At 49.7% G+C, this 25,166-nt stretch overlaps 1 protein-coding gene across 1 annotated transcript in view; it reads left to right on the top strand.

Annotated features, from left to right (window-relative positions):
• The first annotated feature begins 7,358 nt into the window (after positions 1–7,358).
• Positions 7,359–25,166, top strand: part of RFT1 (RFT1 homolog) — a 41,111-nt gene continuing 23,303 nt past the window's right edge. The window contains exons 1-6 of the mRNA XM_004615096.2: positions 7,359–7,473; positions 12,125–12,210; positions 14,081–14,197; positions 15,392–15,581; positions 17,711–17,812; positions 24,103–24,237. Of these exons, the coding sequence (XP_004615153.2) occupies positions 7,411–7,473; positions 12,125–12,210; positions 14,081–14,197; positions 15,392–15,581; positions 17,711–17,812; positions 24,103–24,237 (693 nt within the window). The 5' untranslated portion in view covers positions 7,359–7,410. The remainder of the gene's footprint in view (positions 7,474–12,124; positions 12,211–14,080; positions 14,198–15,391; positions 15,582–17,710; positions 17,813–24,102; positions 24,238–25,166) is intronic.

The raw sequence follows: 25,166 nt of genomic DNA, 5'->3' as shown, positions 1-25,166 counted from the left end.
TTCTTTCTTTCTTTCTTTCTTTCTTTCTTTCTTTCTTTCTTTCTTTCTTTCTTTCTTTCTTTCTTTTTCTTTTTTTTTTCTGCTTTTTGGGTCACACCTAGCAATGCACAGGGGTCACTCCTGGCTCATGCACTCAGGAATCACTCCTGGCGGTGCTCAGGGGACCATATGGGATGCTGGGATTTGAACCTGGGTCGACCGCGTGCAAGGCAAACGCCCTACCCACTGTGCTATCACTCCAGCCCCTCTTTCTTTCTTTTCCTTCTTTCTTTCCTTCTTTCTTTCCTTCTTTCTTTCTTTCTTTCTTTCTTTCTTTCTTTCTTTCTTTCTTTCTTTCTTTCTTTCTTTCTTTCTTTCTTTCTTTCTTTCTTTCTTTCTTTCTTTCTTTCCAACACCCAGCAGTGCTTAGAGCTTACTCCTGGTACTCAGGGATCGCTCCTGGGAAGCTCAGGGGACCACATGTGGTTCCAGAATAAAACCAGGGCCAGTCATATGCAAGGAAAGCACCCTACCCACTGCACTATCTTTTCAACCCTAAATAATTTTCTAAGGTCACACAGGGCAACAAGCACTTGAAATGAAACTAACAGCTTCTGTACCTTGAGCTCATTCACTTCCAGTACATGGCAGACAGAGAGCATGTCTGATCTCAGGTGTTACCTCACTTAATTCTCACTATAACCCATCTGGCAGCATTATCATCATCCTCTGCAGAATGGGAAAAGTAAGTCCCGAGAGAAGATCTCCTAAGATTGCTGAGTGGGTTGAAGTGGTACATGAAAAGTGGGAGCCTGATTCTGTGACATTAACTATGATTGCATGCGGGGAGGGGCGGTCACAAGCCCGGAATCAGGAACCAGAAACTGATCCCCATGCAGCTCATGCCTTTGCACACTTGCCAGCGTGCACACCTGCGTGTCCTACACCGCCTTGGCCCACGTGCGATCTCATACTTGTGCTTTCTCAGGCACACTCACTTATAACCCACAAGCATGCCCCCTTTCTGCACGGACTCGCACACCTTCAACTGGGCTGTCTCCTCAGGAGGCAGACAGTCTGTGCACACATTCCAGCACACCACTCCACCCCTGCCCCCGCCCCTACCCCCTGTGAACGCATATACCTAAACTTGCATTCATTCACGCACAGACATCCACGCCATGAACTTGTTCCTCCTCTCAGGCCGTCACCAGCCAGGCACTGGCCGCAGACTGGTGGATGTGAGAATGTCTGTTTTGAATGAATGTCAAAACTAATTTCTGGGTCCCCTGATGGGCTTGGCAAGTTTGCTCAGAAGCTTCGCTGTTACCATTCTCTCTCCTTGCCCTGGTGCTCTGTTGGACCAGGTTCTCCAAGGTGCAGTCCAAAATCAGGATCGAGGGGACAGAGCTCAAAGGACTGGAGCACAGACTAGCACATGGTGCTATAGGATCAAGCTCTCACAGCACATAGTGCCCAAGCACTGCTGGGCGTGACCTCTGCGCACAGACCAGGAGTGGCCCCAGATATCACTGGGTGTGCTCCCAAATCTCCCCAGAGAAACAAACCAAAAATGATGTGGCGCCATGGCCAGGAGCTGCACCTGGTGGGTAGGTGGGTGTGCATGGGGGCAGCTCTGCACCCCCTGATCAAGGCTTGTGTGCTGCTGCCTGCAGTGTGAGCCCGGGGGAATGTGTACCAGCCCCGCAACAAAGGGTGTGTGTGCGAGGCCCATGAGCAAGTCCAAGAGCTGTGTACATCCACCTGCTGAGCACCACAGCCAGCTGTGTGTGTGTGTGTGTATGTGTGTGACCCTGGTGGTCACAACCACACCAGCCACAATGAAAGGAAGGGAGGGACCCATCACTAAATAACAATGAAAAAGAAACTCTAGTTCTGGTTCAAACCTGAGAAACCCACTTTGTGGTGTAAATCCTGGCATAGCATTTGCTAATCTCTGGGTAAATCTCTGCCTCCCCTTTTGTTTTCTTTGTGTGGGGGCCACACCCAGCAGTGCTTGGGTTTTACTCCTGGCTCTGTGCTCAGGGATCACTCCTGGAGATGCTTGGGTTTTTTTTGAGGTTTATTGAGCCCTGGTCTGTCTCCTGCAAGGCAGTTGCCTTACCCACCATACTAGCTTGTCAGGCCATTGGCAAATCTCTTAACCCCGCTGGGCTCAGTGTGCTGGTCCGGAAGCATGCCAAGCTTGTGGGCAGCCGTGAGTGTAGAATGGGACCATGACAGTGACGGGTCCTGCACAGGGCCCATGTGGGCATTTTTAGCACCACATCAGCCCAGTGACTTTGAAGTGAGGGGCAGTGCCTTGAGACTCATCTGTGAGGAGACCCCTTGGTGAGGGCCCTCTGTGCTTCAGGAGAACCCCAGCCCTAGACATCCTGCCATCTAGCGTCCTGGCACTATGCCCACTCTGTGCCCTCTCTGTGCCTGCACTGCCCAACTCTAGCTGATCCAAGGCCCCTCCTACCATAGCATCCTCCCCCCTTCCCTGCCCTCTGCCAGCTTTCTTACCTGCCCTGCTGCTCTGAAAACCTAATTGGGTTGGCATCAACCCTGGCCCTCTCTCCAGCTGGCATGGGTCAGCTTTCCCTGCCAGGGAGGCCAGCCGGCCCAGAGGGCAGGAGGCAGAAGCCTGGGGAAAGAGTGCCCTCGGTGACCACCAATTCAATCAGATATTTGCAGGGATCCCTCGCTGCCCAGACCAAATGACCCCACCCCACCCCGCCCCCTGGTGTCTTTCTTATTCTTCTTGCCTTTCCCCCAGTCCTCCATCATTTTCTATCCATGCACTGAAATTCAATGGTGATTACCAGGGATTGGAAAACTTGCCCTATAAAAGGCCAGAGAGTAAATATTTTCACCTTTTCTGTTCAAAGTACTCTGCTATTGCAGCAAGATTTAGCTGCTGATGGTAGGCAAACAATTTGACGGTGTTCTGATAAGACTTTGTGGACACTGTAATTTGAATTTCATCTGATCTTCAGATGTCATGAAATAGGTTTCATTTCATTTCTTTCCCCAACCATTTAGAAATGTAAAACTTATGCCAGAGAGATAGTCCAGCGGGTAAAGTAATTGTTTCACACACAGCTGATCCCTGAGCTCAGAATCAGGAATACGCCCTGAGTACAGCTGGATGTGGCCCTCCAAACCAAAAATAAATAAATAAATAAAATAGAGAAATTAAAATGTAAAAACTGGGGGCTGGAGACGTAGTATGGCGGGTAAGGCATTTACCTTGCACACAGCTTATCTGTGTTCAATCTCTGACACTCCATCTGGTACTCCAAGCTTGCCAGGAGTGATCCCTAAGCACAGAGCCGGGAATAAGCCCTGAGTCCAGTTGGGTATGGGCCCAAACCAAAATTTAGCAAAAATTTTAAAAATACATAAAATGTAAAAACTATTTTTAGCTGCAGGCCACAGAAAACAGGCAATAGCCAACAGACTCTATCTCTCTCACCAGCCCTGAACTCAGCCCTCATGCAAGAACAAGGAGGGTGACATGCTCTGTTGGTGCCAACCTCCAGCACAGTGAGGTCTGCGGAAAGGCTTGGTGTGGAAGTGAGGAAACTGCATCCCTCCCAGAGCGCGCCCTCTATGCTATGTATATTCTCTGTGCTACAGGCGTGGGACTCTGAGCATCTTTGGCATAAAAAAAAAAGTGGATTGAAATATTAGCTCCATGGCTCCCAAGCCAAATGGCCTGGGGTGAATCGGTCACATCTTTGCCCCTCCGTGTCCTCATCTGTAAGACCTTCTCTTTTTTAATTTTTTTTTTTTTTTTTTTGCTTTTTGGGTCACACCCGATGATGCACAGGGGTCACTCCTGGCTCATGCACTCAGGAATTACTCCTGGTGGTGCTCAGGGGACCATATGGGATGCTGGGAATCAAACCCGGGTCAGCCACGTGCAAAGCAAACGCCCTACCCGCTGTGTTATTGCTCCAGCCCCTGTAAGGCCTTCTTCCGGGACTGTTGCAAGGATGGAGAAGGGGAGCCTGTGTGCACAGTGCTCAGATGGGTTAGCCACACAGTGGTCTGTGCTCCTTGGTACTTACTCCTGTTCCTTCTCAGCACTACCCCTCAGCACTCAGGATAGCCCTGGGGCACAGTGTCAGTCTTTCTTTGCTAAGAGTCCCCTTCAGAATGAGAGAACAAATGCTCAATTCCTTGCTTAATGACCCCTGGGTTCTTGTCCCTGGATGCTGGCAGGCTTTGCCTTTGCAAACATTTGTTTACTAAGGGCCAGAGTAATAGTGAGTAGGCCACTTGCCTTGCACATGGCTGACATAGTTTAATCCCCAGCATCGTTTAAACCTCTTTCGGTCCCTCGAGCCCTGCCAGGAGTGATCACTGAGCACAGAAACAGGAGTAAACTCTAACCACTGCTGGGTGTGACCCAAAATACAAAACAATTTTTTTTTTTTGCTTTTTGGGTCACACCCAGCAATGCACAGGGGTTACTCCTGGCTCATGCACTCAGGAATCACCCCTGGCGATGCTCAGGGGACCATATGGGATGCTGGGATTAGAACCAGGGTCGGCCGCGTGCAAGGCAAACGCCCTACCCGCTGTGCTATCACTCCAGCCCCAACAAAACAAAATTTATTTATTTAGGCTTTTAGGACATACCAAAGCAGTGCTCAGGGCTCCTCCCAGCTCAGTGTTGAGAGCTGTTCCAAGCCGTGCTCAGGGAACTGAGGGTTGAATCCAGGTGTGCTGCATACAAAGCATGCACTCCAGTTATTTTTTTTTTTTTTGCTTTTTGGGTCACACCCAGTGATGCTCAGGGGTTACTCCTGGCTTTGCACTCAGGAATTACTCCTGGCAGTGCTTGGGGGACCATATGGGATGCTGGGGATAGAACCCGGGTCGGCCGCGTGCAAGGCAAATGCCCTACCCGCTGTGCTATCGCTCTGGTCCCGCACTCCAATTATTGTGTGCTCTCTCTTTCTAGCTCAGCCTTGCCTTTTGCACTAAACTTGGAGCATGCCCTCTTCGCTCCCAGCAAACTGACCTGCCTCTCCCAGGCCAGCCTGCCTAGCAGCCAGGGTTGGGAGCTTGTGGCTGGTCCTGCTCCCGGGCAGCGCTGTGGAGGAGGGGCTGCTGGGCTAGAGTCAAAAAAGTAGGTGTCTACCTTACCTGCCAGCCTAAGGTCCGTGGGGTTCGGCAGGCTGCCCAGGCCAGGCTTGAGCACCTCAATCATTAAGTCAAATACCTTGGCCCTCCATACTTTGCTCTCCTCTTGAGGTAGATTCCTTTCCCTGGCAGGTGCCTGGTTTGTTCTGCCTTCCAGAACGGCACCCCACCCTTCTCCCCCGGGAGCCTCCATGGTCTTATCTGACTTCAGTCTTCCAGAGCACTTATCACCAGGGGTACCTTTGTTTGTTAGTTTGGGGGCTCATTTTTAAGTTTCCCTTCCACTACAAGTGAAGCTCCCTAAGGACCAAACTTCTCTCTGCCTTCATCCTTACAGTCACCTTCACAGGCCAAATGGACTACAGAAGAGTATAGTGAGTGGCAGAGTGAGGGAGGATTCAGGGCCAGGCCAGTCACTGTAGCTCAGCGGCAGAGCACTGGCCTTTGCACATGTGAAGTACTGGGTTTAAGCCCCAGCAGCATGGGCGCAGGGAAGGGGCTGTTGTTGGTCGTGTTGGGGAGAGAGTTCATATTTAACTTGGTTCTTCCAATAAGAGCGGCTAGACAGTGCTCAGGCCTTGAACTCCACGGAGGTTCCAGCGGCAGCAATAAGCGATCAGGACTCCCAACGATATGAGTGGCCCAGGAATGTTCTCTGACATGGTTGCAGGGGGCAAAGCCAGAGAGGGCCCACGCCTGCCTTGCTGAGTTCCTAGGCTACTTGGAGACACATACTCTAGTCTGCAAAACAGACTGTGCTAGGGACTATGGAGGGCTGCAGAGTGCTCTGGGGGAGCTGCCAAGAGTCTGCTCCGGGCTACTGTTACTGCATGCAGCAATCCAGGTGACCTCAGCAACAGGAATTTATTCCTCACAGTTCTGGAGGCTGGGAAGTCCAAGATCAAGTGCCCGCTGATTCTCTTCTTAGTGAGAGCTGTCTTCCTGGTTTGCAGACGATGTGAGTCAGCATGAAACTCCCCACTCGGAATCTAATGACCTCTCAGGCTCTGCCTCCCAAACAACGTCACATTGATGAATAAGGCTTCAATGATGACTTTGGAGAATGCAAATATTTTGTTTTTAGAGGAGACTCTGGTGGTGCTCAGTGGTAGAACACTGGGGTCTAAAAGGTAGTCACCCTTGACTATTCAGGAAAGCAACTTGTGGGTTTGTTTTTTTGAGGTGAGGGATTGGGTCACACCTGGAAGTGTTGGGAGTGAGGGGAAATTTCCCACTGGGAAGTCACTATCTGAGGTGCTGAGGGGACCATGTAGATGGGACTGGCTCTGCCACATGCAGGACAGGCACCTACACCGTTTCTCGGGCCCAGAGAGGGCACATGGGGAAAGTGTGGCAAGGTCAAGAGCCCCATGGAATGTTTTGCTTGAGGAATGTTAAGAGCTCTGAAGGGCTAGAGCCCCGTGTTAGAAAGGGTGAAAGGAGTATGTGCAAGGTGGGTGAGGTTGGAGTCAAATCACAGAATGCCTTGAATATAGTGAGGGAAATCAGGGCTTCCTCCAGCTGCGGGTGGGGTAAGAGGACAGATCAGCTAATGAGTGACAGGTGGGGTGCTTTCCCAGCAGAGCCTTCCCACCCTTCTGCCACTCTGTCCGCATAATCATTAACATGCAAACAACAAGTAGCAAGCTGAGGACAGAATCCTGAGGTCACTCCGCCCCGCGATAAATTGGACAGGTCTGAGTAAGTCCCTTCGCACCCCCAAGTCTCATTTCAACAGGGCCGGGTTCTCCGAGCTTTAGGATTATACAGAAACCACACGGGTGAAAATGCCGCATTGCACCCCGGGTTCACAAGGTTTTTCTGGGGTGAAATGGGGACGTCCAGGTCCAGCCTAACTCCCGGGAAGAGCTACTGTAGCTGCGGCCTCGCAAGCGAGAGCTGAAGGGGGCGAGAATGTTCCTAGCGAGGTGGGCGGGTGGTCCGTTCCCCTGGGGGCACAGGAGTGTTTCTCGGCTACGGGACGGGGCGCCTCTGAGGAAAGTTGCTTTTATAGCATCTCCGTCCCGTTTAACTTCCTCGGACCGGAAGGAGCGAACAGAAAGCTAAGAAGGTACGAGAACAAAGGCCAGAGCTAGCGCCCAGCTCGCAGCCCCGGCCGGCGAACTTTAAAGGTCAGAGGACGCCTCAGCCCCGCCCCCGCCGTCCGAGCGCACCAATCGGCGCGCGAGCACCCCGTGACGCAATCTTCTCGCGACGACGGCCCCGGCGCGCGGCCGCGTTTCCTGGTGACGGAGCGCAGGCGCCGAGGCGATGCGGGGCCAGGAGGTGCTGGGCCAGGCGGCCCGGCTGGCCTCCTCGGGGCTGCTCCTGCAGGTACTCGGCCGGCCGGCCCCAGCCCGTCCGTGTTGGGCGGGATTCGCGGGGAAGCGGCGCCCCCATCCCCCCCAGAGAAGACCCAGCTCTGGCGCGGGTGGACCCTGAGGCTGAGGGAAGCGAGTGGCAGCCGCGGCGGCCGAGTGGGCAGCACCGGTGCCGGGTTGGAGACTTGCCTGTGGCCCTGGCTGGGGAGACTGCGAGCTCCCCCACTTTCCTTCTGTGCACCGCCTCGCCCCGTCCGGCAGTTAGGATCGTCAGGGATAGCTCTGGTGCTATTTGGGAGTGGGGGGCGGGGGCGTGGGGGCCACACCTGGCCGTACGCAGGGGTTAACCCTGGCTCTGCACTCCGGGGATCATCCCTAGCGGTGCCGGGGATCGAACCCAGCTCGACTGGATTGCAAGGCAAGCATCCTACTCGCTGCTGTGCTATTCCTCTGGGCCGAATCTGATTTTTTTTTTTTTAAGGTTGTGTTAATTTCCGTGGCCTGCCTCAGAACCTCAGTGTTTTGCGTTTGAGACAATATACCATAGCCTAGAGCCAGCAGTTCTGTTTATTTTGTTTGGGGGCCACATCGGTAGTGCTCAGGGATTGCCCTTGACTCTGAGCTCAGGAATCACTCCTGAGGGGCTCACAGGACCATACCGGGTGCCAGAATTGAACCCTTGCCGGCTGCGTGCAAGGCAAATCCCATAGGCACTGTACTGTCTCTTCAGCCTTTTAGAACCAGCAGTTCTGGATTCGATACTGGTGTTCTAGGAAAGGTGCCATCCTACTAAGCTCAGCTCTTCATTAGGAAATTGTGGGTGGTGATAGATAATAGTACCTGGCTCATACGATAACTATGAGGTTATATTGGGATCATTCAGCAAACTGCATTTAACACTGTACCTGACTCTTAGTGCTGGCTGCATCTTCCTTCTAGCTCTGTGTCCTTGGAGACAATAACTTCTTGCTAAGACACATAACTTTTTGCCTCTTAACTTTCACATCTCTCAGATGGCCCAAAGGGGATCTCAAGGCTCTTTAATTCTAAACTAGGTCATTTTAAGCTGTGGCTCACTGGAGTCATTCAACCCTTCTTTACAAAAGTGCTGAATCTCCCCCCTTATTTTAAAAGGTGATTCCACTTCAGCTGGAAGTTAGGAGAAAGAATCCCACAGATGGGCTCAAATTTGGATCTTGTCACTTGCCAGCACCTATTCTTAGGAAAGTCACTTCTGAGAGTGAGGAATTTTGGTTTTCTCATCTTTTTTGTTATTTTGAGCCACCACACCCAGGTGGTGCTCACGGCTTACTCCTGGCTTTGTGCTCAGGGGTCACTCCTGACAGGGCCCAGGAGACAGCTTTATGGGATGCCGGGGTTGAACCTGGGTTGGCCACATGCAAGACAAACACCTGCCATCCGTGCTATTTCTCCAACCCGGTTTCCTCTTCTTAGATAAGAACATAATGCAACCTCAATCTCGGGTGTTAGGAAGCATAGATGAAATGCTGGTTACATTGCAACACTACATCAAGCAAGTCTATCATTTTAATTTTTTTATGTTTAAAATTTTTAGTGTACTTTTTTTTGGGGGGGAATGCCACATCTTGTGGTGCTCAGGACTTAATCTTAGCTTAGCTCTGTGCTCAGGGATCACTCCTGGCAGGCTCGGGGGACCATATGGTGTGCCAGGGGTTGAGCCCGATCAGCCCCCTGCAAGGCAAGCACCTTACCCACTGTAGTATTGCTCTCACCTAAATTCAGTTTTTGATTTCGGGGCCACATCTGTCAGTGCTCAGGACTTACTCCTGGCTCTGTGCTCAGGGATCAGTCCTGGTGGTGCTCTGGGGATCATATGTGGTGCCAGGGATTGAACCTGGGGTGGCCATATGCAAGGCAGGCACCCTCCCTCTATCCTATGGCTCCAGCCCCCCTCAGTGCCATTTTTTTTTTTGGGTCACACCCGGCGATGCACAGGGGTTACTCCTGGCTCATGCACTCAGGAATCACTCCTGGCAGTGCTCGGGGGACCATATGGGATGCTGGGAATCGAACCCGGGTCAGCCGAGTGCAAGGCAAATGCCCTACCCGCTGTGCTATCACTCCAGCCCCCCCCCTCAGTGCCATTTTTATAAGGCACATGTTCCGTATTTCTGTGCAGCAGTTTGATAATTTTTATATTTGAAACTTTTTCATTGTTATGCCTGTTAATGCTTATCTGTGATTATTACTTTGTTACATCACAGTTAAAATGATATTTGATGTTGCTATTGTAACCTCCCAACTAAAAGATTACTATCTTCAGGGATCAATAATGGTTAGAATATTTTAGCAATAAAATGTCTTTTAATATGGTACACACATTGTTTTTTGTTTTGTTTTTGGACAATACCTGGAGAAGCTCAGGGGCTACTTTTGGCTCTGCATTCGGAAATCACTCCTGGTGGTGCTGGGAGGACCATATGAAATGTCAGGGATCAAATCTGGCTCAGCCATGTGCAAGACAAACATCTTACCTTCTCTATTATATCTCCAGCTCTGCACATTGCTTTTTAGATGTGCTGTTGCATATTGATAGAATGGTAAAATCCTAACTTTATATGCACTGTAGCACTGTTGTCCCATTGTTTATTGATTTGTCCGAGTGGGCATCAGTAACGTCTCCATTGTGAGACTTGTTACAGTTTCTGGCATATTGAATATGCCACAGGTAGCTTGCCAGGCTCTGCTGTGCAGACGGGATACTCTTGGTAGCTTGCCAGGCTCTCCGAGAGGGATGAAGGAATCAAACCCGGGTCGGCTGCGTGCAAGGCAAATGCCCTACCCGCTGTGCTATTGCTCCAGTCCAAATAAAGGGAGTTAGCTTTTTTTCAAGTTTGATTAACTTTATATGCAGGATGAAAAAAGCTAACTCGCTTTATTGTGATAGTCTGAATAGAATCAGTAGCCTCTGAACCTCATTAGCTGAAACTTTTATTTTATTTTATTTTATTTATTTATTTTTACTTTTTGGGTCATACCTGGCAGTGCACAAGGGTTACTCCTGGCTTTGCACTCAGGAATCGCCCCTGGCGGTGTTCAGGGGACCATATACGATGCTGGGAATCGAACTCAGTTTGGCCGAGTGCAAGGCAAACGCCCTACCCGCTGTTGCTATCACTCCAGCCCCTGAAACTTTTATTTATACCAATCAGGAGACTGGATAAGCCTGAGGAATGAACCTGAGACCTTATTTCTTGGACAACTTAGGTGACTTTGAAGTCAATGTAAATGTATGTATATTTAAAAAAAATAGCCATAGCCTTTTGGGTTTTGAGAATTTTAATTTAGTTCTGTATGACTTCTCAAATAATAATGTAGACACTTGAGGTAGTTTTGCAATTTTGTTGTATTCTGCAAGAATTTGAACATTCATTCTCTGTCTTAACTTGCAGCCAAACAGTAAAAACATTAATGCCTTTTATTTGTAATCATTTTTCAAAAGTACTTTTGCCTTTTGGTCTCATTTGATCCTTTCAATCAGCTCTATAAGAAAGATTGCTTTATTTGACAAAGAAGGAAATTAGGCTTATTAACGTTCGGGGATGAATGGCCTGAGAGCTAAATGTGAGCTGAGATTCATTAGACTGAGGGCTTTTTCCATTAAGAACTTCTTGAACTGGCTTCAAACCTTGAAAATTGAGTACAGAATTTGTGTGTGTTTATATTTATGTATCTGTTTCTAAGGAGAACTACAAAGCTTTTGTCAGACTCCTAAAAGGTCACCTTTGACTCTATAAAGATTCCAATTGTACTATCTTGGCTGTGCAGGCCTGGCTGTTCAGTGACACTGGACGGACACTCTCCCTTCCTGTCCATCCCTTTCACTGGAGATTTCCAGACTGCAGTGAACTGACAAGCCCCTGAGCACTGCCGGAGTTGTTTGTGACCCCTGGACTGCAGCACCACAGCCCTGCCCTCACATTGAACTGCTAAACTAAGTCAGGACTCGCTGAGCACTGCTTGGGAGGCCCTGAGACAAATGAACAAGTACACAAGCTGTGCGAGCGTGAGACCCCTTTGATCCCCAGTATGATCCCAGGTACTGCATGTTCATCCAGCGCTGCTGGGAGCACTCATGGCACAGAACTGGGTGTGACCCCTCTTTAAAATAAACTAAAAAGAAATGGAGCCAGAGGCCCAGTGAGAACTCAGAGGATCGGAGCACAGGCTTTGTGTGCAGGCATCCCTGTCGTGACCCTGGCATGGCATGACCCTGAGCACAACAGGGCGTGATTCCCCCAGTCCCACAGGGCGTGGCCCCCAAACAAAAAAAGTAAGTAAAAGAAATGCAGACAGATTGAGCATTTATTTATTTGTTTTGTCCTTTTGGATCACACCTGGTGGTGCTCAGGGCTTCCACCTGGCTCTGTGCTCAGGTTTCACTCCTGGCAGGGATCAGGGGACCCCATGGGGTACCTGGGACCAAGCCCTGGTCTACTGCGTGCCAAGACAAGCACCCTGCCTGCTGTACTTCTTTCTCACCCAGGGTGAGTGTTTTGGAGTCTCCCTGACAAAACTGTGTATCTTTCCGACTCATTAGAAGAGCAGTCACATAGTTTTCATTTCAGCAGAGTAAACATTCCCAGCATAATTTATTCTGATGTGTTTTATTTTTTTTGTAGGTATTGTTTCGATTGATTACCTTTGTCTTGAATGCGTTTATACTTCGCTTCCTGTCAAAGGAAATTGTTGGCATAGTGAACGTGAGGTAAGAAGGAATGTACTCTGCCATTGTCCACAGCTCACATCTCCAGGCTTTCTTCAGACTTTGAACTTGTGTGGCACCCTGCTATTTGCAAAGCATTTTCCAGAAGCAGTGTTTGAGCAGTGGGCCGAGGAGGAGCGAGCCTGCTGGGCAGGGATGAGCGGGCAGGGATGCTTTTAATGGACTCATGGAGTGTTTTCCATTAGCTGCCTCTGAATGTACATTTCTCTGCCGCCTGTTCCGGTGTGCCTGCGCCTAGAACCTGGGGGAGGAGTGGGAGTAATTTCTAGCAAACCCTGTCTCAGGTACAATCCCGTGTTCTTGTCCTGCTGACAGCAACGGAAGCAAGAAATCTGCAGTTCGTGAGGATGGGCTCTGTAATTACAGGGCTGCAGCAGCCACCTTCCTACCCTCTTCGGTGCAGTTTATAATTGGAAAATGGTAGCTGGGATGAGGGCTTGAATTCTTATCACTAGCTCCAGGGAGGCTTACAGAGCTGATGGCTTTGTCTTTTTAGACTCAGTTTTGTTTCTCTGCTCTCACCCTCTCTGTTCAGGGACACCCACACACACTCACAAATGACACACAAGTAAGTACAGGAGGGGATGCTAGTGCTCAGAATAGCTCAGCTTCTCAGGTGTGCCTTTGTTCCTGCTAAACACGACAGTATGTTCCAGATAACATTTCATGTATGTTTTATGTTATTGTTGGAGGGTGGGATTAGGGTCCCCTTGCAGTGCTCAGGAGTCACTCCTGGTTGTGTTCAGGGGATCATATGCAGTGCTCAGGAACAGTCTGGAGTTGGCCACGTACAAGGCAAGCGCCTTACCCCCATACTGTCTCTCCAGACCCAACATTTCGTGTCTGACACTCAACCGAATGTGTACTTGGACTCCCCGAGCATGCTCTGGTGCACAGAGGAATCCCTTGGGGAGCTTTGCACTAGGTGGGGCCGAGGAGGAGCCCAGACAAGTGTGTTTTCACAAATTTCTTTTGGAGGATGGACCGTACTTTTAGAAGGACCATTTTGATAGAAAGGAAGAGAGGCCAGAGAGCTCGCGTAACGGCCTGGAGCATGTGTGTGTGCTGGAGGTGCCGGTTGGATCTGAGTCCTTGCTGTTGGTCCCCTGAACACAGCGGGGAGTAGCCCCAAGCACTGATGGGTGTGTCCCGCTCCTGCCTCCCCACCCCCGGAATAGAAGGCCAGGTCCTCAGATGCCAAAGCCCGTTGGGCCTCTTCGTGGCTGGCAGGGCCTTGCGTTGACTCTTTGTGCCTTCCTGCTCCCTGTTGAAGGAAGCTTCAGTCTCCTCGTCACAGTGTTGGGCAGAAATACTGTCAAGCCAGGGTGGTTGCTGGAGAGCCTTGGAGCCCTTGGTGCCACGCTCTCCACTCTGGTCTCAGTGGGGCCGCCGCCGGGCCCTCTGGGAAGGAGCCTGCTGACTGGCCCAGGCTGCCCTGCCTCGGGGGTAACCGCCCACCGGACAGTCTGTTCTGACAGTCCTGGCACCGCCTCTGCTCAGTAGCCCTTCATCGTTTCTCACAAGGGTTACTGGGACGTCAGTGTCAGGGTGACAGAGACATCTCCTAGCTATGGAGTTATAGCTGGGCCTCTTCTCCACATGGTCAGAGCCACTTCCCTGCCGTAGCCAGAAAGCTCACAGTGCCTTTTGGGCCCCCCTGTCCATTTCCAACCTGGTAGGCACATGAGACCCTCATTTGTGTCCTCACACTGCTTGTTCAGGAGGACTGGCCTGGTGGGCAGCCCTGCACGAGCCCGTCTTGACCAGGATGTGTCTTCTCCCTATTGCCAGGCAGATCTTAGACGTTCTCCCTGCCCTAGGGCCCGAACTGATTTCCGCTTTCCTTCCGCAGGCTGACGCTGCTTTACTCGACGACTGTCTTCCTGGCCCGAGAGGCCTTCCGGAGGGCGTGTCTGAGTGGGGGCGCCCAGCGAGACTGGAGGCGGACCCTCAACCTCCTGTGGCTGACGTGAGTAGTGCTTCTGGGGGCATCCGTTCATGCCGCTGGAGTAGTGAGCATTTCGACGGAAAGGGGGCGCTTGCCTGGAGCCCAGTTGTCTCCAGCCTCAGTTTTCCTGCAGGCATCTGGGCACCTGGTGTGGGGTGGGCAGAGCGAGCCAATGTGGAGGAGCTGCCTGGTCCTTTTGCCCTGTGTGACCAGGAGCTGAGGGGAGGACCCTAACTGGGGGTTCTGGGCACCAGAGATTGCTCTGGCCTTGGTCCACCCTCTCTGCTGGTCATTTCCTCTTTGCCCCGAGAGCCGCCGCCGCGTTCCACAGGGACTGGGCCTCCTTTTTCATCCCTAATCTCCGCCTTTCTCCGGCAGTACTTTCTGTGCTTTCAGCAACCACTTAGTACTTCGTAATTTTTTGAAAGCCTTTTATGGGTTTCATTATATATTTCCTCAATTTTAGTGTGTTGATTCCAGTTCTGAGCCTTTTAGAATATTCCTGAAGACCAAGTCCATCGGCTCTAATTGTAATGACTTTCCTGCAGCAGCTCCCTGCAGGGAGGGCTGTGCCGAGCTGGTTTCCCGCCTGCTCATGCATGACTGCCTCGCCTCATGGAAGTGACTGTCCAAGGAGCTGCTGGGATGCATTTTACTAGCGGGATGACGATTGGCTTCCTTCAGGTTCAGGTTCGATGGCAGCCTACATGTGAAGGGCGCGCTGAACTGTTAGGTTATTGGGGGTGCAAGAACCAGCTGTATGCTGTCTGTTAGCATTGTTAGTATAAACAACAGGTCCGGGCATTGTTTTTTATTAAATTAGTGGAACACGGTGGAGCCGATTGTAGGTTTTGGAGTTGGAACAGGATTGGATTCTGCTTCTGCCCTTCATTATGTTTCATTAGTGTATTCATTATGTGTTCATTTATATTTATGATCTTGGCCACATTACCCAGTGCCTGTCAGCCTTAGTTTCCTCATCATTAAGTGAGGGTAATGACAGAGGATTGTTGGAGGGATCACTGAGATAAAGGGGTGAATCATAGTGCTTGGCATGTCGTAAGTGCCTTAATAAGTGGTAGCTATTTTTTACGACTGTTTCTTTTCTGTTCCGTGTTACTGTTTAATATACAGCATATTAAAATCTCTCTCTCTCTCTCTCTCTCTCTCTCTCTCTCTCTCTCTCTCTCTCTCTCTCTCTCCCCCCTCTTCTAGAGTCCCTCTGGGTGTGTTTTGGTCCTTGTTCCTGGGCTGGGTCTGGCTACATTTGCTTGAAGTACCTGACCCGAATACCGTACCCCACTATGGAACTGGAGTGGTGGTCTTTGGTCTTTCAGCGGTGGTGGAACTTCTGGGAGAGCCCCTCTGGGTCTTGGCCCAAGCACATATGTTTGTCAAGCTCAAGGTCAGTATGTGTCCTGGAATTGGAAGTGGCAAGAGGAAGGGAAAGAGCGGTCTTTTAAACAGAGATCACTTAGGGGCTGGAGCAACAGTACAGTGGGTAGGGCATTTGCTTTGCATGTGGCCCGCCCAGATTCAATCCATGGCATCACATGTGGTCCCCCAAACCTGCCAGGAATATCCAGGAGTAAGCCCTTAGTGTCATCTGGTATGGCCCCAAAACCAGAAATAATAAACAGAAGAGGAGATCACTTATTGGAGCTTTAGGAGGTGGAAATATCATACAGAGATTAAAGGCACTCGCCTTGCATGCAGTTAACCCCTGTTCAGTCTCTGATATTGCCCAGTACCCCAAGCTTAGCCAGGAGTTGGCCCTGAACACTGCCAGCTCTGGTCCAGCACCCTCTTGATAAAGTAAAAGCAATTATACGCAAGAATGATTTTTTTTAGACTTTAAAAAAAATATCTGAGGGGCTGGAGTGATAGCACAGCGGGTAGGGCATTGCAGGCCTTGCATGCAGCTGCCCCAGTTCGATCCCCAGCATCCCTGAGCACCACCAGGAGTAATTTCGGAGTGTAGAGCCAGGAGTAACCCCTGAGCATCACTGGATGTGACCCAAAAAGACAAAAAAAAAAATTGGGAAAGGGCAACATGATTAGTTTAATTAATTGACCTCAAGTTTGTCAGATGCACTAGACTACAGTTTATCTCTGATATACTTTTTTTTTTCTTTTTGGGTCACACCCAGCGATGTACAGGGGTTACTCCTGGCTCTGCACTCAGGAATCACTCCTGGCGGTACTCAGGGGACCATATGGGATGCTGGGAATTGAATCCAGGTTCGCTACGTGCAAGGCAAATGCCCTACCTGCTGTGCTATCACTCCAGTCCCTCTGATATACTTTTATTTTTTTTCTTTTTGGGTCACACCCAGTGATGCACAGGGGTTACTCCTGGCTCATGCACTCAGGAATTACTCCTGGCGGTGCTCGAGGGACCATATGGGATGCTGGGAATCCAATCCAGGTTGGCTGCGTGCAGCCTATCCGCTGGGCTATCACTCCAGCCCCCCTCTGATATACTTTTAATGAAAAAAACTTGCTAGTAGCAGAGGCATCATTTAAATTCTGTATGCTGCTATTCAAATTGTCTTTTGAATATATATGTATATTATTTATTCTAGGGTTTTTTTGGGGGGTTCCTTTTTGGTTTTTGTTTAGTTGGTTGATTGATTTGGGGGCCATACCCATTGGTGCTCAGGGTTTGCTTGTGACTCGCTTGTGTTCAGGGATCACTCCTTATGGTGCTTAGGGATCATATGGAGTGTCAGGACTACTGCATGCAAGACAGGTGCCCTACCCACTGTACTACCTCTCTGGCCCCTGTTTGTTCTGTTTTTAGGCCACAAATGATTGGGCTCAGGGATTTCTCCTAGTTCTGTGCTCAAGGGTCACTCCTGGTAGAGCTCAGGGAACCGTATATAGTGCCAAGGATTAATCCCAGGCCTGCTGTGTGCAAAGCAAGTGCCTTACCCACTGTCTCTCTCACCCTAAAGTACATTTTTGGTTCATATAAAAGAATTAATATGACTTATATAAATGTTTCTTCCAGAAGGGAGACACGGGGTTGGACAATAGTACAATGGGTAGGGCATTTGCCTTGCACACGGCTGACCCGGGTTTAATCCCCAGCATCCTGTATGGTTCCCCAAGCACCACCAGGAGTAATTCCTGAGTGCAGAGCCAGGAGTAACCCCTGAGCATCGCCGGGTGTGACCCAGAAATTAAAATATAAGTAAATAAAAAGAGGGGAGTACACGCGGCATTGTTCAGGCTCTGTTCCGGTGCTGTGCTCTGATGTCAGTTTTTGTGTTCAGGGGTCAGGCAGTGCTGAGGACTCAGCCCTGGCCTCTGGCTTGCTCCAGCTTGATGCGTCATCTCTCCCGCCCCAACATGCATAGACAGTCTGGTACTACTCAGAAGGTCACAGACCGGCTCACCCAAGGAGAACTTTACTAGGACTACCCATCCTTGGGCCCACTGCCGTCCCCATACTGACTCCTTTTCCAGGTTTTGTCATTCTGTGCATCTTCAGTCTTCAGTGGTGCTTGACCCTTTGCCGTGTGTTTGCAGGTGGTTGCCGACAGCCTGTCCGTCATCCTCAGGAGCGTCCTGACTGCTCTTCTTGTGCTGTGGCTGCCCCACTGGGGACTGCACATTTTCTCTCTGGCCCAGGTCAGGTTCATGGCTTTTAGCTTGGTATAATGCATGTTTCTCTTGTTCTTTTTTTTTTTTTTTTTTTTGGCTTTTTGGGTCACACTTGGCTATGCTCAGAGGTTACTCCTGGCTCTGCACTCAGGAATTACTCCTGGCGGTGCTCAGGGGACCATATGGGATGCTGGGAATCGAACCCGGGTTGGCCGTGTGCAAGGCAAACGCCCTACCCGCTGTGCTATTGCTCCAGCCCCTTCTCTTGTTCTTATTACTCGGCACATTGTGTGTACAGTGTTTGTGCATGTAGGCAAGACCAAAAGCTCTAGAGAGATGTTCTTTTTTTTTTTTTTGATTTTCTCCTTATTTATTAAAGATTGAATGAAAATAATGGGTTCATATTCTCAAATAGTGCATTCCCTTCTGTTCTCTCTCTCTAATTAGCTGTTGAGGTTTGCAATAAAGGTGTTGAGTGGCCACTGTGCTCAGTCTCTAGCCCTCATTCAGCCCACAACTCCCTTCCCCCGCATGGCCTTCGACTACATTATAGTTGGTGATCCCTTCTCTGAGTTGCCCTTTCCCCAGAATGTGAGGTCAGCCTCCAAGCCATGGAGTCAACCTCCTGGTACTTATTTCTACAATTCTTGGGTGTTAGTCTCCCACTCTGTTATTCTATATGCCATAGATGAGTGCAATCTTTCTATGTCTGTCTCTCTCTTTCTGACTCATTTCACTTAGCATGAAACTTTTCATGCTGATCCACTTAAATACAAAATTCATGACCTCCTTTTTTCTAATAGCTGCATAGTATTCCATTGTATAGATGTACCAGAGTTTCCTCAACCAGTCATCCGTTCTAGGGCATTCGGGTTTTTTCCAGATTCTGGCTATTGTAAATAACGCTGCGATGAACATACATGTGCAGATGTCGTTTCGATTATACTTTTTTGCCTTTCTGGGATATATTCCCAGCAGTGGTATTGCTGGGTCAAATGGGAGCTCAATATCTAATTTTTTGAGAATCGTCCATATTGTTTTCCAGAAGGACTGAACCAGTCGACATTCCCACCAGCAGTGTAGAAGGGTCCCTTTCTCCCCACATCCTCTCCAACAGCGGTTGCTTTTGTTCTTTTGGATGTGTACTAGTCTAGAGAGATATTCTTGACCTGCTTCTCTTCCTGTTGCCCTGTCTATCAGCTTTTTGCCCTGACAACATTTACCTCATCGTCAAATTGAGAAGTCCTGGGGGGACCAGGATGAGATTTGGGGGATGCAGATCAAGTGGTAGAGCCATGGGAGGCCCTGAATTCAGCCCCTGACACCCCTGCCTCCTCCCAGCATTGCTGGGAGGGACCTCTCTCTCTCTCTGTCTCTGTCTCTGTCTCTGTCTCTGTCTCTCTCTCTCTCTCTCTCTCCCCTCTCTCCTTCTAGCCCCTTCTTTCTCCCTCCTCTCTCTCTCTCTTTCCCTTCCCCTATCTCCTCCTCGCTCTCTCTTCTCTCTTTCTCACTTCTCTCCTCTCTCTCTTCCTTTCTCTCTCTCTCTCTCTATGTGTGTGTGTGTGTGTGTGTGTGTGTGTGTGTGTGTGTGTGTGTGTAAAGAAGTTCTTTAGCCTTCTGTGGCAAGCCATTATCAAACTGATCTTTGATTGTCTTACGGAGGAGGGAAAAAAACAGTAAGGGTGTGGTGGGAATCAGCTTGCATGTGTGTTATTTTTCCTGGATTTCAATCAATTGTTTTTAGAATAGGAGGAAACTCTGCCAAGCCCATTTTAAACTTAGATTGAAATTTCACATAATTCAGAGGGCATGAATCAATTCATTTTCAGCTTTGGCAGTTTTGGCTTCATTTCCATCTTATCATTTTTTACTTCTAGTTAATGTCTCTAGTTCTAACAAAAATGTAGTTTCTAATACAAGAGCTAATTTTTAAAAATTAAACCTATCATGGTACCTAAAATTAGAAAAATAATAATCTAAAAAATATTAAACCTAAAGTTAGAGAATCTTGTAGTATACAGAAGTTTTCCTTATTTATTTATTTATTTATTTATTTATTTGTTTTGGGTCACACCCAGCGATGCTCAGGGGTTACTCCTGGCTTTGCACTCAGGAATTACTCCTGGCGGTGCTTGGGGGACCATATGGGATGCCGGGGATTGAACCCGGGTCGGCCGCGTGCAAGGCAAACGCGCCCTACCCGCTGTGCTATCGCTCCGGCCCCAGTTTTCCATTTTTAAAAGTCAAGGAAAACAGCTTAAAGTTCTTAGATATTTCATGTTGTTTGAGACCATACCCAGTGGGAATACTTGGGGAACCGCGCAGTGCTGGAGCTAAAACCTGGGCTCCTGCAGGTAAAGCACACACTCAGCCCTTTGTGCTGTCTCTGCATTTATTCGACTCAATGTATTTATTTTCTTGTGGGGCAGGGGATCAAATGCAGGGTCTCACACATGCAAGTGAAGAGCTCTACTGCCAAATTATATCTCTGGCACTGACAACTAGAATTCTAAATAATTATGTGACAACCCTTCCTGTGGCCTACGCAAAAACTTCAAGGATTTTTGTGAGCCAGGTTTAAAAATGAGAGACCAAATGTTTAAGAGGAGCTATATGTGGTGACTTTCCCAGGTCTGATTAGATCCGGAGCTGTTGTTCCGTGATCCATCGCTGTCCCTCTGAGCTCAGCCTAGCAGGGAGGGCCAGAGATGCCCAGATGTTGGGTCTTCCCACTGACTTCTCTTTGTCATCATTCCCTCCGTAGGACACGTCCCATGTTGTAGGTTAGTTGGGCCAGATCTTAGTTTCTTTGCTTCCTTTTTTAGAGGCCAAACCCAACAGTGCTCAGGGGCACTCCTGGCTCGGTGCTTGGGTGTCAGTTGGGGTGGTATGTTTGTTTCCTTCTCATAGGATTTCTGAGAGGATTCTTCTCAGGTACAATCTCTTGTCTGTGTGAGAGGTCTAAGGGTCAGTAGTCAAGGACCTGGGATTCCCGTTTGTCCAGCCCACTTCCAGATTCCTCCTTCACTATGGCAGCATCTGTCAAATAAAAGGGTCACTCTAGAGTGATGTTCTCTGGCCTTTGCACGTCTGGACTGGCACCTGTCCTGCATACCTGTCCATGGCCGGCAGTTATCATCTAGGTGATGGCCCAGTGGTTTTCAGCCTTTCTATACCAGTGGACCTGCCAGTAGCAATTCTTGAGTGCAGAGCCAGGAGTAACCCCTGAGCACTGCCAGGTGTGACCCCAAAAGCAAAAACAAAAAATAAATAAAAAACATAAAGAATATCTCTTTAAAAATTATGTATACACATGTATATACATGTGAAGATGGGCCTGGAGCTATAGTACAGCAGGTAAAGATGCTTACCTTGCATGCATCTGACCTGGGTGTGATTCCTGGCACCACATAGGGTCCTCCAAAGCCCTGCCAGGAATGATCCTTCAGTGTGGAGCAGGAGTAACCCCTGACCATTGCCAGGTGGCCCAAAAAGCAAAAGAGAAACAAAACCAAACAAATAAAGGTATGTAAGGAACCTAAACAGGCATTTCTTTAGAGAAGATACATAATTAAAAGTCCAGCAAGCTCAAGAAACATCACTCAAGGGTATAATCATTAGGGAAATGTAAATTAGAACTCTAATGAGCTATTTGACAATCACTGGGATGATTGTCTTATAAAAATCGTTAGAATGACTGGAGAGAGCATAGGGGTTGAGGCGTTTGTTTTGCATGCCGTGGCAATGGTTAGAGTCCTGCCACTGCAGATGGTCCCCTGGGCAGCCCCAGGTGTGGTCTCAAGCGGAGACCTGGGTATGACTTCTTGACCTTAGTCAGAGGTGGCCACACTTTTTATTTTTTAAAAAACAGACAAAATAACAGGTGTTGGTAAGAATATAGAACCCTCACTGCTAGTCGAATGTAAAATGGTATAGCTATTTTATAGTGGTTGAAGGCATTTTGGCAGTCCCTCAAGAAACTGAAAACAGAGACTTTTCATGTGACTATAATTCCAATCCTAGGTTGATATATGAAAGAACTGAAGACAGGTCTTCAAACAAAAACTTGCACACAGATATTCATACTAACCCTATTCACAGAAGCCCCAAGGTGCAACCAATCCAAATACCTACCAACTGGTGACTAGATAAGTAAATTGCATTATGCATTTGAGCGTTATTCAGCCATAGAAATGAAGTAGTGGGCCTGGGAGATAGCTCAGAGAGCTTGATTACATTGTACTCTGCCTGCAGGAGCCCTGGGTTCAATTCCTGGCACCACACGGTACCTCCCAAGAGCCTTTGAGCATGAAGTCAGGAGTTGCCCCCAAGCACTTCTGGGTATAATGTCAAAACCAAAAATCAGATATGCACCATATCAGATAGACATGCACCATAGCAGAGGAAATTCAGAACATGATACTGGGTGGGAAAAGCCAGGCATAGACACATGTGTGCTGTCTAGAACGGACATCTGCATAAAGACGGAGCAACTTAGAGGGTGTCAGAGGCTGGGGCAAAGGAGAGTGACTACTGAATGGACACAGTCCATTGTTTGGAATGCTGGGAAATATTCTGGAGTCAGTGGTAGTTGGACAGCGTGTGGATATGCCAGGCATTGCTGCGTTGTGTGCTTCAGAATGATGCTAGTATCTTCTTACTAGGCCACATGGATCTTTTCTCAGTTTAAAAAGGGGGTGGGGGGGCTGGAGGAATAGCACAGTGGGTAGGGTGTTCGCCTTGCATACGGCCGACCCGGGTTCAATCTCCAGCATCTCATATGGTCCCCAAGCACTTCTGTTATGATAGGGGAAAACTGAGACACGCCTCTGAATTTGACCACAAAGGCCAAGCAAGAAACAGAACTTGCAGTTCACCTCCTATTGTGCAATGCCTTGCCCCTTGGAAATGGCGCTCAACAACCCTGGGACTCAGCTCCACTGCAGGGTCTGAGAAAGCTCTGCACACGGCCCTGACGGCAGCCAGAAGACCGTTTCCATGGCAGGCAGCTACTGATGCACACCACCACACCACACCATGGGAAGGGGCAGGAAGTCACTGCCAGAAGTAATTTCTCAGTGCAGAGTCAGGAGGAACCCCTGAGCATTGTGTGACACCCAAAGCAAAAAAAAAAGGGGGGGATGGAAGGAGGAAATAGGGCCAGGGATGCGGCTCAGTGGTAGAGCACTTGACTTGCATGTGTGAGACCCTGGGTTTGGTTCCCAGCACCACAAGTTTCACCAAGCCCCCTCAGTGCTAAAGGTATAAATAGCCCCTGAACACCCTTGGGTGTGACCCTCCTAAAGCAAAGGAGGAGGGGGGATAGCACACGTCTACACTGCAGCAGGACCCAGCGGGCAGCCACTGTTTTCCCAGCTTCTCTGCTAGAAGACGGGAGGAAGCAGGTCTGTAAAGGTTGTGTGTCCATCCTGTTGCCCTCGGCACTGCGTGGCCCTCGAGCAGGGGGGTAGTGGGCGCTGAGCTCTGCCTGCACGCAGGAGTGAATGCTGAGCAGAGGGGCCCCTGCCTCCCTCTCTCCTGGCTCTGCCCCTACTGCCAATGTGCCCTGGGGGGTTCTTGGTGGGAAGGGGGCTGGAAGCCCCATCACTTCTTCTTTCATTTTCCCCATCACTTCTTGAACGTGTCTGCAGCATGGGGAAGGCCTGGGAAGAGGGCGCAGGACGCTGGTGAACAGGGCTCTTCGCATACTCCTTCTTGGCTTGCAAACAAGGCCCCTCGCTGCTGCTTCTGGCCCCAAGCCCCACTTTTGTCCCAGCTGGTGGAGGGAGGGGCAGGTCCTCTTGTCACCACACCCTTCCTCCCCATCCCGATGGCCTCTCACCCTCACCCAGAACTGAGCAGAGGAGCCAGCCAGCCGCTCAGTTCTGCTTTGTAATCAGAAGGTCACAGATTTCCGGGGCATATGGAAAATCCCCAGTCCTGGGTGACAGCAAGTCCCCGGATCTTCCAGTATGCTCTCAGGCAGGAGAGTTGCTCCTTGGCCAATCACAAACCTTCCCATACCCTTTCCCACGGTGTGGTGTGGTGTGGTGTGGTGGTGTGCATCAGTAGCTGCCTGCCATGGAAACGGTCTTCTGGCTGCCGTCAGGGCCGAGTGCGGCACTTTCTCAGACCCTACATGGAGCTGAGTCTCAGGTTTGTTGAGCGCCATTTCCAAGGGGCAAGGCATTGCACAATAGGAGGTGAACTGCAAGTTCTGTTTCTTGCTTGGCCTTTGTGGTCAAATTCAGAGGCGTATCTCAGTTTTCCCCTATCATAACAGTATAATTTATATGCCCATGGTTTCCTCTTTTCAGCTTTTCTACACTGTGGTTCTGGTGCTGTGCTACGTTCTCTATTTCACAAAGTTATTGGGCTCCCCAGAATCAAGCAGACAAACTCTTCCAGTCGCCACCGTGACAGCCCTGTTACCCAGCATTACGAGGAGTGGAGTAAGTAATGGGTTTCATTTCTTATCATTTCCATCTCCCGGTGCTGGTTGCTCTTGAGGGAAAGAAACGGCCACTTTATTGTTTATTGTATTATAATAGTGGAGAAAGTTGGCTCATATTTACGTAGCGCTTCTTGAGTGCTGGGTCAGGCTTTCTAACGCTTGGCACTTCTCATGTTCAGAGGCTGGGTGAGGCCACCCTGTGCATTGTTGGATGTTTGGCACCTTTCCCGAGCTCTGCCTACTGGATGTTAGTAGTAATCACCCTCACCCCCAGTCTGAACCACCAGAGCGCTCCCCACATCCAGCCAGTGTCCAGGGCGGGGAGGCCTGGGCTTTGCCTCTGCAGAGTGCCCACTCTGACATGAGGTCCCCGAGCACTGTTGCCGTAGCTGCCCCAGGGAACTGAGAGTGGCTGACTTAGACCCAGTGAGTTCAGACAAGGACAGGGACCCGCAGTGGTTTGGACCCAGCACAGCACAGACGTCACTCCCGGTGCTCCTCGTTCCTTTCTCCGGGTGTCCTGTTTCCCCAGGAGGAACCCACCTCTCCGTGCTGAGTGCTGGCCCGGCAGGCTGACCCTCACGTGGTCCTCGGTACTGATGGGGGACTCAGTCAGGCAGAACCTTTCTGCTCGCTTCCCCAGCTCTCAGCTGTTAGTATCTCTCTCCCAGCTCTGTGGCTTCAGGACTGCTGTGTGGGGGGACTCCGGAGTTGGACCTCTGAGGGTGCCCAGGGCTGACCCGAGTCCCCCTGTCCCCTTTTCCTTGTGTTCAGTTGATTAGTCTTCACCTTAGTCTATGTTTGATTACTCGAGAAGTAAAATATTTGGGATTTGAGTTTCAGAATAACAGAACCTTGTATAGCATTTTAAGAAACCCCTGATGTCATGTGACTATATTCTCCGTGTGGACGGACTCCATCTGACCT

This window comes from Sorex araneus, chromosome 4 (genome assembly GCF_027595985.1).
Source record: "Sorex araneus isolate mSorAra2 chromosome 4, mSorAra2.pri, whole genome shotgun sequence".
In the NCBI taxonomy this organism is placed as follows: Eukaryota; Metazoa; Chordata; class Mammalia; order Eulipotyphla; family Soricidae; genus Sorex; species Sorex araneus.
This window is presented reverse-complemented; position numbering and strand designations above follow the sequence as displayed.